We start from the raw sequence: 13,534 nt of genomic DNA, 5'->3' as shown, positions 1-13,534 counted from the left end.
TCCAATTTCATACACTTTACCCAAATCCTTTGCTGATTTCTACCAAATATTTTGATGTCCCTCGTGAACCGAAAACTTTGATAAATTTAGTCATAACTCCATAATTCTAACATAATTTTTTTTTCGTGCACCGCATTGGAAACCATTCTTGCCATTGTGTTACTTCAGCATGTTAATTAGGAATGGTTTGCAAGGGAAATGCAGAAAAAGCGAGAATGTTATTGATATTCTCCCCTTCTTCGGTTACTAGTGAATGACTGCGTCTCGTATTAATATACCATAAATTAACTAATAACAAGCTGGTCGCCTATTTCGCACTTGGCTGCGAACTGTCCGAGTATGGTTCCGCCGCCGCCGCTAGATGGTGCGGCGTGCTTCTCCCGGCGATTCACAGACTCTTTCTCTGCGCACATCGGCCGACGGAAAGGCGGCTACTGAAATAAGAAACATTCCTTCGGGTAACCGCGCGGGTGAGAAAATCCCAGAGCGCCTATTTTCCCCTTCATTAAATCACGGGAATGAAAGAAAATTCTAAAATGTGATGCATCATTCCCAATGCAGTCCCCCGTGACTTTGAAATAAATTTTTAGCCGTGGTGGACACGGAATATCGCAAACACCTTTTCCATACACACCGGAGTCGCGTTAAATGCCGGAATCGTCTAAAATTATGCTCCCTCGTCACGAGCATTTTCTTTCGTTGCAGTTGGAAAGTATTACTTGGCGAATCAGATTATTCAGCGTCCTTAGTGGAAGATGTATTTGTATCCCTCATTCTCTAATTCATTGATGAAGACTGTTTCAGAAAAAACCAGTGCGACGTAATCCATTTCGTGCAGTCAGTTATAAACATTTCCCTCCATACCGTTTCAAAGTTTTATTCGTCCACAAATTTTTTGTAACGCACTCTCTCTTCGTGCGAAGTACCGCCACGTGGAAAGAATCCGGGGGTGGGGAAATTCTTGGGTCAACGAAGACAACTTTCCTGGGAACCCGTGTGTGGGGTAGTTCCCACGCTTGGATCCGGGTGGTGGGGGACGGGTTCCCCCACCACGAACCTAAACGCAGCGAGTGGGGCAGGGGACGCCGGGAAGAAAAAAAGAAGTTCCAACGGGCGAATTTTTCAAAAGACGCAATGGCCTCCTTCGTTTGTTTCCCGTCGACGTAAAAAGTGAGTAAGTGTTTTCTATTCATGGCATCATTCAATACCTGCCGTATCGAAAGACTTGCAGGCGAGGATAATCACTCCAATGACAGCAACACATACTTTCATGGCATAGCACCATTAAAAATGTTGGAAAGGTAATCGACTGCCATTAATGGAAGTAGGGTTTTGCAAGGCTTCGAGATAACGTGTAATACTTGAAAAAAAGAAAAAACGCTCAATGTATACCGTTCCTTCGTCAACAGTACACTTTCATTACTTTCACGCAATAGTCATGTCGAGGAATTTATCAATCAATGATCGGTGTACACGTCCAATGAAGTGTTTCCATAGCGCAAGTGAAATTTTAGGGTTGGAAATATTTCCGTCGGGCATACGTTTCACGAAAGCAAATGCCAGTCGCCCGCCTGTATGGGAACATGAAGGGGACTCTTGTTCCCACGGTCGGAAATGGTGGTGGGGGAAGGTACGTCTCCCCGACCGAGAAGCGGCAGCGTGTGACGTAAGCAACTGTCGGTAGGGGAGAACTTTGAATCGAGGTCGGCTCCCTGCCAACGGACAGTTTTTTTGAAGGGGCGCACTATCGTTCGTCATTCCTCCACGTAAATGTTACGAAATCGGTTCGCATCACAGGGGCAGTAATGCCACCTCATAATCGCAATTGGGAAAAAGAGTGAAGCGCGATAAGCGAGGAAGGATAATAATTTCCTATTCCGTAATATAACTCGGAGTAAAACCACGAATTCCTGTCTCCGTGGCAGTGTGTTGGCATTGGGAGATAGATAAATGACATAAAGAAAAATGTATGAATGTAGGGAAAAACATTTTGTTCCAAGAATGGTGAAAACGATTTTTTACACATTGCTTAACCAACAAAGAGCATAACACCGTCAAGTCCGGAAAATGTAGATGAAGAAATTGGAACGACAAGAATTATCTTTCTCAAATTAATTCCCTCGTTACGCATTACATAATCATCTTTTGCCAGAAAATTTCTTTGAAGAAGTAAATGCATCCCTTGCGTTACATCGATCATTAAACAGTCGAAACAACAACAGGCGACATTTACCAATGGATTAAAGCTGAAACGAATCGCCATTACACCAACAAGCACACCGTTACGAAAGACATTTTTCATAAACACATTTTCAAAGATGGACCAAAAGATATAACGGAATTGAGAATTGCTTAAGCATCAAGGGACTGTTGTCTGGAAATGGTAACTATTCAACAGAAACAAAAGCAGATACAACCGCGAAGAAACCAGATCTTCCTTCGATTCTCAAGTCATGATAACTTTTTGAGGATTCGGTCATGTACTCGCCAACGGCCACACCACGTACAATTCACCGGTTCTCGTTCGATCACCGAAGTTAAACTACGTAGGGCCCGGATAGTACTTGGACGGGTGACCGCCTGGGAATACCGGGTGCTGTTGGCATTACTTTTATTCTTCAACTTGTTTAAAAAAAATATTTTCAATCACCTACCGCGAGCAATGCAGAGCCGGAATATGCCGCGAAAATTTCTTTTGAGAAAGAAATGTCACTATGTGAAATATTTTCTACATATTTTATTCGCGTGTTTCAAGAGTGACATTAATGTAGCGTTGGAGAGGAAAGGCTTTGGGAAAAATCCATTTTCAGTCATTACTGCAATCACTTCCTCGGAATTTATTCCCTAATGCGAGAGTTTCGTTGATTCCGATATGTGGTGAATGAGAGAAATAGGTTTGGGAATAATTTTAATTTGCATGCCACGCGACACTTTCCTTCGATCCTCGGTTATCACAGCGGGATTACATACTCTAAAGGCATGGAAATCGGCTTCCGCTTCCCGGTGTCCATTGGGAGATGGCGTGCAGAGGGTTTTTCATTGAATTATTAAAAATAGTTTAAACTACCCAAGTAATTAATAACGGTCATTTTCAGAAAAGATAAGGTTTGAAGATTGTTATCATACCATCGATGTTCAACGGTACATCTCCCTAACCATCCCACGGTACGTTTTCGCGAAAGCACGAAATTTCGATGCTCGATCAACAATACGCCATTACCTTGGCAACGAGGCAAGACGAGAATCAACAACACAGGCGTACGGGTAATGACAGCGCAGCACTCATTGACGTGGAATTAGTTACATTTCTTGGTTAAACGTGGCATTCTCGGATGGTATAATACATTGTATCGTATGCTGGACTCATCGCCTGCCGTTTCACGGAACCGTGTCTCGGGAGGTGGTGCGCCCTAGTGGCAGTTGCGGAACTATCGGCTAGGATTCTTGCATCACACAAGAACCTCACGGAATTTGAGTAAAAATTTTAGGTATTAAAACGCAATTTGGAAGTGGTACTCGTCGCAAACACTGTGACAAGTGTTCCCTAATGTGCAAGTGAAGTCCCCGTGTCGATGTTGTCCCCGTGTTTGTGAAATGTATGGTAGAAGAAAGGCGGCGCAAAGTGAAGTGTTGGAAGGCGACAGAGGAAAAATTCGGAAAAAAAATCCGTTATTGCGTGTGAGTGAGAAAATGTGTTAACGCGAAGATATTGGAAGTGCATACTTTCATGTGAATGTGGTAATTATGTCGTTGCATTGCAAATACAACCAATACATCATTTGTTTGTTCAGGCTGAAGTTGGCCGATGTGTAGGAGTTTGCTGATAAGAAAGGCAAACGATAGGGAAATGTGGGCCGTAATGCAGTGAATTCATACATTAATTCTTTCGATAAATTACTGATCATGTTATTAGTTAAAGGCTGGGCGTCGTTAGGGAAATATAATTTTCATGGTTAAATGTTGGAATGAGCTGTTATGTTGTCAACGCTTCGAGAGTACACAAACTGTGTCATTATGGAAATTAGTTTGTTTTATGCAATTAAACAGATCAGGAATAAGTGGTTTACCTTTCTTAGCATTTGAAAAGTTATGTGATGGAAATCGATACCCAAGGAGAGATATCATGATAGGTGAAGTTTGCAATTTGAAAACAAGTCTTAATTGTCGGGGCATTATGCAGAATAACATTGGTATTTGATGTTCGGAAATTGTAAAACTTGACTGGAGTATGCGTTTTAGGAAGTGTATCAATGGAAGCGTTAGTCTATGGGGATAGTTTGGGAATAGAATGATGATTGGGGGAATGTTGATATGTGCAGTTGTGGCATCAGGGCTTGGAGATTACATAATATGTGATATAAATGAAATTGTAATGAGTCGTGCAATGAAACTCGTCAGGAATACGTGCATTAAATCTTCCTTCGTTTTAAAAGTGAACTGGTGTTAATCCGTGAAAAAACATATTTTTGATAAGGGAACGGCAGACATTTGTGTGGCTGAGTAAATGAAATTCCAATTGTGATATTCAAAATTATTCATAAAAACCATAATTACCGAGGGATTTTGACGGGAGACGTTTTAAAACGTTCTTAAAATTAAAACATACGTTAGTGTGGAGTTTCATAGCCTTAGAGTTAATAGTATCAATAATATCCTATTTTGTGCCTGACCGTTTGCTAAACCTCAACTTTCAATATCAACATTATGTCCTATAAACCGTAAAAACCAGCGGATTTCCATGGGGCTACTTTTAAAACGACAGGAAAATGAAGGCAATTATTCGTGACGAATTTCAGTGCGACGGATTTAATAGCTTTAAAAAATATGTGAAGCCCAGGAGCTGACAAAATGCAATTTCAATTGCCATACACAAAATTATTTATAAAAATCTTAATTACCGAGGGATTATGTTGGGAGACGTTTATAATCGTAGATAATATTGAAGCATTCATAAGTGTAGAGTTTCATAGCCCTAGAGTTAGTAATTTCAAAAATATCCCATTTCAAGTGCCTGATATATTGCAAGGGATGAATTTCCAATATACACATTATATCTCATAAACCGTTAGAAGCATCGGATTTTGATGGGACAGGTTTTAAAACGATAGGAGAAATAAGGCAATTGTTGGTGACGAGTGTCAGTGCGATTGAATCAATGGTTTAATTAATATGTTACAATGTGTGAATGACAAAATGACATTAAATGTGTCACACTCAAAATTATTCATAAAAACCATAATTACCGAGGGATTTTGACGGGATGCGTTTTAAAACGTTAACAATAATAAAACATACGTTAGTATCGAGTTTCGTAGCGTTAGAATAATTAGTTTAAAAAATATTCAAGTTGAAGTGACTGAAATATTGCAGAGGCTAAATATTGAATAACAACATTATGTCCTATAAACAGTGAAAACCAGCGGATTTTAGTGGGACAAGTTTTAAAACAATAGGAGAAATAAGGCAATTGTTGGTGACGAGTGTCAGTGCGATTGAATCAATGGTTTAATGAATATGTTACAATGTGTGAATGACAAAATGACATTAAATGTGTCACACTCAAAATTATTCATAAAAACCGTATTTACCGAGGGATTTTGACGGGATGCGTTTTAAAACGTTAACATTAGTAAAACATACGTTACTGTCGAGTTTCGTATCGTTAGAATAATTAGTTTTAAAAATATTCCAGTAGAAGTGCCTGAAATATTGCAGAGGCTAAATATTGAATTACAACATTATGTCCTATAAACAGTGAAAACCAGCGGATTTTGGTGGGACAAGTTTTAAAACAATAGGAGAAATAAGGCAATTGTTGGTGACGAGTGTCAGTGCGATTGAGTCAATGGTTTAATTGATATGTTACAATGTGTGAATGACAAAATGACATTAAATGTGTCAAACTCAAAATTTTTCATAAAAACCATAATTACCGAGGGATTTTGACGGGATGCGTTTTAAAACGTTAACAATAATGAAACATACGTTAGTGTCGAGTTTCGTAGCGTTAGAATAATTAGTTTGAAAAATATTCCAGTTGAAGTGACTGAAATATTGCAGAGGCTAAATATTGAATAACAACATTATGTCCTATAAACAGTGAAAACCAGCGGATTTTGGTGGGACAAGTTTTAAAACAATAGCAGAAATAAGGCAATTGTTGGTGACGAGTGTCAGTGCGATTGAGTCAATGGTTTAATTGATATGTTACAATGTGTGAATGACAAAATGACATTAAATGTGTCACACTCAAAATTATTCATAAAAACCATAATTACCGAGGGATTTTGACGGGATGCGTTTTAAAACGTTAACAATAATAAAACATACGTTAGTGTCGAGTTTCGTAGCGTTAGAATAATTAGTTTGAAAAATATTCCAGTTGAAGTGACTGAAATATTGCAGAGGCTAAATATTGAATAACAACATTATGTCCTATAAACAGTGAAAACCAGCGGATTTTGGTGGGACAAGTTTTAAAACAATGGGAGAAATAAGGCAATTGTTGGTGACGAGTGTCAGTGCGATTGAGTCAATGGTTTAATTGATATGTTACAATGTGTGAATGACAAAATGACATTAAATGTGTCACACTCAAAATTATTCATAAAAACCATAATTACCGAGGGATTTTGACGGGATGCGTTTTAAAACGTTAACAATAATAAAACATACGTTAGTGTCGAGTTTCGTAGCGTTAGAATAATTAGTTTGAAAAATATTCCAGTTGAAGTGACTGAAATATTGCAGAGGCTAAATATTCAATAACAACGTTATGTCCTATAAACAGTGAAAACCAGCGGATTTTGGTGGGACAAGTTTTAAAACAATAGGAGAAATAAGGCAATTGTTGGTGACGAGTGTCAGTGCGATTGAATTAATGGTGTAATTAATATGTTACAATGTGTGTATGACAAAATGACATTAAATGTGTCACACTCAAAATTATTCATAAAAACCATAATTACCGAGGGATTTTGACGGGATGCGTTCTAAAACGTTAACAATAGTAAAACATACATTAGTGTCGAGTTTCGTATCGTTAGAATAATTAGTTTAAAAAATATTCCAGTTGAAGTGACTGAAATATTGCAGAGGCTATATATTGAGTAACAACATTATGTCCTATAAACAGTGAAAACCAGCGGATTTTGGTGGGACAAGTTTTAAAACGATAGGAGAAATAAGGCAATTGTTGGTGACGAGTGTCAGTGCGATTGAATCAATGGTTTAATTAATATGTTACAATGTGTGAATGATAAAATGACATTAAATGTGTCACACTCAAAATTATTCATAAAAACCATAATTACCGAGGGATTTTGACGGGATGCGTTTTAAAACGTTAACAATAATAAAACATACGTTAGTATCGAGTTTCGTAGCGTTAGAATAATTAGTTTAAAAAATATTCAAGTTGAAGTGACTGAAATATTGCAGAGGCTAAATATTGAATAACAACATTATGTCCTATAAACAGTGAAAACCAGCGGATTTTAGTGGGACAAGTTTTAAAACAATAGGAGAAATAAGGCAATTGTTGGTGACGAGTGTCAGTGCGATTGAATCAATGGTTTAATGAATATGTTACAATGTGTGAATGACAAAATGACATTAAATGTGTCACACTCAAAATTATTCATAAAAACCGTATTTACCGAGGGATTTTGACGGGATGCGTTTTAAAACGTTAACAATAGTAAAACATACGTTACTGTCGAGTTTCGTATCGTTAGAATAATTAGTTTTAAAAATATTCCAGTAGAAGTGACCGAAATATTGCAGAGGCTAAATATTGAATTACAACATTATGTCCTATAAACAGTGAAAACCAGCGGATTTTGGTGGGACAAGTTTTAGAACAATAGGAGAAATAAGGCAATTGTTGGTGAAGAGTGTCAGTGCGATTGAATTAATGGTTTAATTAATATGTTACACTCCCTGGCTGTCGACATGAAATTCCTAGGGTCAAACTCAATATTATTTATAAAAACCATAATTACCGAGGGATTTTGACGGGATACCTTTTAAAACGTTAACAACAGTAAAACATACATTAGTGTCGAGTTTCGTATCGTTAGAATAATTAGTTTAAAAAATATTCCAGTTGAAGTGACTGAAATATTGCAGAGGCTAAATATTGAATAACAACATTATGTCCTATAAACAGTGAAAACCAGCGGATTTTGGTGGGACAAATTTAAAAACAATAGGAGAAATAAGGCAATTGTCGGTGACGAGTGTCAGTGCGATTGAGTCAATGGTTTAATTAATATGTTACAATGTGTGTATGACAAAATGACATTAAATGTGTCATACTCAAAATTATTCATAAAAACCATAATTACCGAGGGATTTTGACGGGATGCGTTTTAAAACGTTAACAATAGTAAAACGTACGTTAGTGTCGAGTTTCGTAGCGTTAGAATAATTAGTTTAAAAAATATTCCAGTTGAAGTGACCGAAATATTGCAGAGGCTAAATATTGAATAACAACATTATGTCCTATAAACAGTGAAAACCAGCGGATTTTGGTGGGACAAGTTTTAGAACAATAGGAGAAATAAGGCAATTGTTGGTGAAGAGTGTCAGTGCGATTGAATTAATGGTTTAATTAATATGTTACACTCCCTGGCTGTCGACATGAAATTCCTAGGGTCAAACTCAATATTATTTATAAAAACCATAATTACCGAGGGATTTCGACGGGATACGTTTTAAAACGTTAACAATAGTAAAACATACATTAGTGTCGAGTTTCGTATCGTTAGAATAATTAGTTTAAAAAATATTCCAGTTGAAGTGACTGAAATATTGCAGAGGCTAAATATTGAATAACAACATTATGTCCTATAAACAGTGAAAACCAGCGGATTTCAGTGGGACAAATTTAAAAACAATAGGAGAAATAAGGCAATTGTTGGTGAAGAGTGTCAGTGCGATTGAATCAATGGTTTAATTAATATGTTACAATGTGTGTATGACAAAATGACATTAAATGTGTCACACTCAAAATTATTCATAAAAACCATAATTACCGAGGGATTTTGACGGGATGCGTTTTAAAACGTTAACAATAGTAAAACATACGTTAGTGTCGAGTTTCGTATCGTTAGAATAATTAGTTTAAAAAATATTCCAGTAGAAGTGCCTGAAATATTGCGGAGGCTAAATATTCAATAACAACATTATGTCCTATAAACAGTGAAAACCAGCGGATTCTGGTGGGACAAGTTTTAGAACAATAGGAGAAATAAGGCAATTGTTGGTGAAGAGTGTCAGTGCGATTGAATTAATGGTTTAATTAATATGTTACACTCCCTGGCTGTCGACATGAAATTCCTAGGGTCAAACTCAATATCATTTATAAAAACCATAGTTACCGAGGGATTTCGACGGGATACGTTTTAAAACGTTAACAATAGTAAAACATACATTAGTGTCGAGTTTCGTATCGTTAGAATAATTAGTTTAAAAAATATTCCAGTTGAAGTGACTGAAATATTGCAGAGGCTAAATATTGAATAACAACATTATGTCCTATAAACAGTGAAAACCAGCGGATTTCAGTGGGACAAATTTAAAAACAATAGGAGAAATAAGGCAATTGTTGGTGAAGAGTGTCAGTGCGATTGAATCAATGGTTTAATTAATATGTTACAATGTGTGTATGACAAAATGACATTAAATGTGTCACACTCAAAATTATTCATAAAAACCATAATTACCGAGGGATTTTGACGGGATGCGTTCTAAAACGTTAACAATAGTAAAACATACATTAGTGTCGAGTTTCGTATCGTTAGAATAATTAGTTTAAAAAATATTCCAGTTGAAGTGACTGAAATATTGCAGAGGCTATATATTGAGTAACAACATTATGTCCTATAAACAGTGAAAACCAGCGGATTTTGGTGGGACAAGTTTTAAAACAATAGGAGAAATAAGGCAATTGTCGGTGACGAGTGTCAGAGCGATTGAATTAATGGTTGAATTAATATTTTTCAATCTCAGGCTGACAACATGAAATTCCTAGAATCAAACTCAATATCATTTATAAAAACCATAGTTACCGAGGGATTTTGATGGGAGACGTTTTAAAACGTTCTTAAAGTGAAAACAAACATTATTGAGTAGTATCATAGTCTCTGAATGAATACTTTCAAAATACGCCATTTTTTGGGTTGTAAGTAAGCGAAGACAAGAAAATTAAGACAAATATTCGTGACAAGTGTCAGTGCAACGGAGTAAATAGTTTTAAAAATGTGTTACAGTTGCTAATGAGTTAATCAAATTTCCATTTTCATACTCAAAATTATTTCTAAAAACCATAAATACCGTGGGATTTGGACGGGAGACGTTTCAAAACTTAGGTGTATTCAAAAAGAACATTATTGCGGAGTTCCGTAGCCACAGAATGAATACTTTGAAAAATATCCCATATTATGTGTCTGACAGCAAATGCTGATTTTTCAATATCAACGTTATGTCATATGAACAGTAAAAACCAGTGAATTTTGATGGGACCGGTTTTAAAACGACAAGGAAATTAAGGCAATTATTCGTGACTAGTGTCAGTGCGACTGATTCCATGGTTTAAGAAATATATTGTAATCCGTTGCTGACAAAAACAAATTTCCAATGCCATACTCCAAATTATTCATAAAAAGCAATAATTACCGAGGGATTTGGACGGGAGACGTTTTAGAACGTGAATATAAATTGAAACAAACATTATCGTGGACCTTCAGTGCGACGGAATTGAAAATTTCAACAATGTTCCATGCTCTGTGCCCGTCACATTGCAAAGTGTCCGTTTAAACTCAACAGGTGAGCGTGGAAACCACACTTCCGGTCGGATTTTCACGAGGCACGTTTTAAAACGTGCAGAAAAATGACACAATTAATTATTTGGAGACAAAGTTCGACAGAATAATAGCTACGTTAATGCCACATACGTGGCTACTGCGACAGCGCACGATGTATTCGTCGTAGGCGTGTGACATTTCGTCATAACATGCAGATTGTCACTTCATGCATTGCAATAGGGATATGTGAAGTTCGAAAGGAATAACTCCGAAGTCGTACTCGCTCTTTTCCTTCGTAATTCCGCATTCAGACAGTGAAATGCATCGGAAATATTGACAAACGAAGTAACTCAAAGGAAAATTGATTTGCCAAAAGAGGTAATTGTAAGAATGCCGAAACAACAAATACCACGTTTCAGGAAATAGCAAAGTTAGGTTTCAAACTTGGACATTACCGTAGAGAGTGGAATTAATCCACAGAACAATGTACGAAAAACGAACAAAGGGAAAGTTATCGATCGGCGATGTGAAGAGTACATCTTTTCCCTTGCACGTCCGTATTCACGAATACACGTTTCCTGCGGGAAAGACACATCATTTCCAATCCCGAAGTGGCGTGTGGTAATTTAAGTAATACGTGTAACGCGCCACGTCGTCACAATGTTGTAGGGAACGGTAATTCATTTTCACAAAAGTCATTCAAAATCAGCCTTCTCACACACAGAAAATCGCAGTCATCAATTTCCAGAATCGCACGCAAGACCAGAAATATCCTGCGACTCGAGTATGGAAAAGCCAGTCTCACTCGACAATCCCTCCCGTCGAGGCGTAATTTTTTTTTCACCAACCTTTCGCAATCCCTGCCCAGGAATCAAATTCACCACATTCCCCCCAGAATAGGCACAGAAAGCGCACGGAGTGAAACGAACGGGGCGAACCGAAAACCGTAGGAGCGTCAAACGGAGTCATTCCATTTCCTTCGAATATCACGATTCGCGGCGCAATCGGAGCACTCTCGCGACATTCAGCCCCCGCCGGAAAGGGGAAACGATAATCGAGTGCCGCCGTTTGCGGAATAACGGCACGAGAACAAAAATTATGGACATTCGTCCGCTTCTCCCGGGGATCGCGGGTTCGCGGCAGCGCGAACGATCGCAGTCGCACGCGGAAAGAGTGATTTCGGCGTCGCGAAAAGGCGAGATCGAGGGAAACAGTCGCGTTTCGGCGACGCCGAAGTGGCGTCTCGATCGTCGATCGAAATCGCCGCAAACTCGGATCGAAAAGTGCAACAGACGAATGCACAACCGCGGATCGAGTCGTCGCGACACGACGCCGATCCGTCCGACAGGCACATCTTCCGACCATCGTTCTCCGTCCGCGGGGCGCCGTCCAGACCGGCGCCGGCGTGCCGGCACACGCAGGAAGGTTCAGAGAAACGGCGAGGCAGGTCGCCGATCGACCACGCGAACCCGCGACGCCACGGCGACACTTTAATTATCGGGTCGGAAGGCGCGCCGGTGACATGCCGTATTTCGCTCGGGCGCCGCGGCGCCCGCGACGTTCCGGTCGCCGACGGCGGGCCGCCCGCGCGCGGCCGGGACTGTCGCCTCGCGCGTCGAGATCGGACGCCGACGTCGGAGCCGCCGGCGCCGTCCGAAACGATAAAGTGCGAGACGAAGTCGAGTACAAAGATTCGAAGGAGAACGCCGACGACAAGTTCGACAGCGGCGAACGCGCTCCGAAATGGTACGATATCTCGAAGGTGGGAAACGCGAAATTTTGAAAATTTTCATACCTCTCGTCCGAGACCATGGCAGACGCTACCGCAGCAGCCGCAGCAGCGCCCCCGGCGGCCCAGCCGTCCGGCACCGCAGCCGTCAAGCCCCTGCCCGCCGCCTCCGCAGCATCCAAGAAGGCCAGCAAGGGCGCCGCCTCCAAGAAGGCCCGCGCAAAGCCCTCGCATCCACCGACCTCCGAGATGGTCAACAACGCCGTCAAGAGCCTCAAGGAACGCGGCGGCTCCTCCCTCCAGGCCATCAAGAAGTACATCGCCGCCTCCTACAAGGTCGACGCCGAGAAGCTCTCCCCCTTCATCAAGAAGTACCTCAAGTCCGCCGTCACCTCCGGCACACTCGTACAGACCAAGGGCAAGGGAGCGTCGGGGTCCTTCAAGCTGAGCTCCACCACGCTGAAGGACAAGGCTGCACCCGCTGCAGCCAAGGCGAAGAAGACCGCAGCCAAGAAGACCGCCGCGGCCAAGAAGCCGAAGCCCGCGAAGAAGGAGAAGGCTGCCACCAAGCGGTCCGCGCCCAAGGAGCGCTCCAAGTCCGCGCCTCCTGCGAAGAAGGCAAAGAAAGCAGACAAGCCCAAGAAGAAGCCCGCAGCAGCCAAGCCAGCGGCGAAGGCAGCAAAGTCCCCATCGAAGGCAAAGAAGGCGCCCACCAAGCCCAAGGCGCCCAAGCCCAAGAAGACGCCCACCAAGCCCAAGCCCGCGGCAGCAAAGAAGGCCGCCGCCGCCCCCAAGAAGAAGTGAGCGACCGAACCTCGCAGGTTCACCGAACTTCGATGTACGCGAAGTTCAATTTAGGCCCTCTTAAGGGCCATCAAGTCATACAGATGACTATTTTCCATGCTTAAAACAAAATTCCAAACTCCTTCACCTTACCCAATAAAGTTTCAAACCTTACCCATTGAAGGAAATGAGTAGATGGACAATATTCCTTCTA

General features: G+C 40.4%; 1 protein-coding gene and 1 non-coding gene across 2 annotated transcripts; both read left to right on the top strand.

The window, feature by feature from the left end:
- Positions 1–2,486: 2,486 nt before the first annotated feature.
- LOC124173506 lies at positions 2,487–2,605 on the top strand. The gene has a single exon (XR_006868585.1). It is a non-coding gene; the product is annotated as a 5S ribosomal RNA (ribosomal RNA).
- An 8,184-nt stretch (positions 2,606–10,789) lies between these two features.
- Positions 10,790–13,412, top strand: LOC124173501 (late histone H1-like). Its single transcript, XM_046552951.1, has one exon. It carries the CDS (start codon positions 12,619–12,621, stop codon positions 13,339–13,341), a length of 723 nt encoding a protein of 240 aa, XP_046408907.1. The 5' UTR covers positions 10,790–12,618; the 3' UTR covers positions 13,342–13,412.
- Positions 13,413–13,534: the final 122 nt, after the last annotated feature.

The sequence above is a fragment of the Ischnura elegans genome, unplaced genomic scaffold, assembly GCF_921293095.1.
Source record: "Ischnura elegans unplaced genomic scaffold, ioIscEleg1.1, whole genome shotgun sequence".
Lineage (NCBI taxonomy): Eukaryota > Metazoa > Arthropoda > Insecta > Odonata > Coenagrionidae > Ischnura > Ischnura elegans.
The sequence above is the reverse complement of the archived record's forward strand: the minus strand, read 5'-3'. Positions and strand labels throughout refer to the sequence as shown.

Coding starts and splice junctions, on each gene's coding strand:
- LOC124173501 (XM_046552951.1), top strand. CDS start 12,619: ATGGCAGACGCTACCGCAGCAGCCGCAGCAGCGCCCCCGGCGGCCCAG.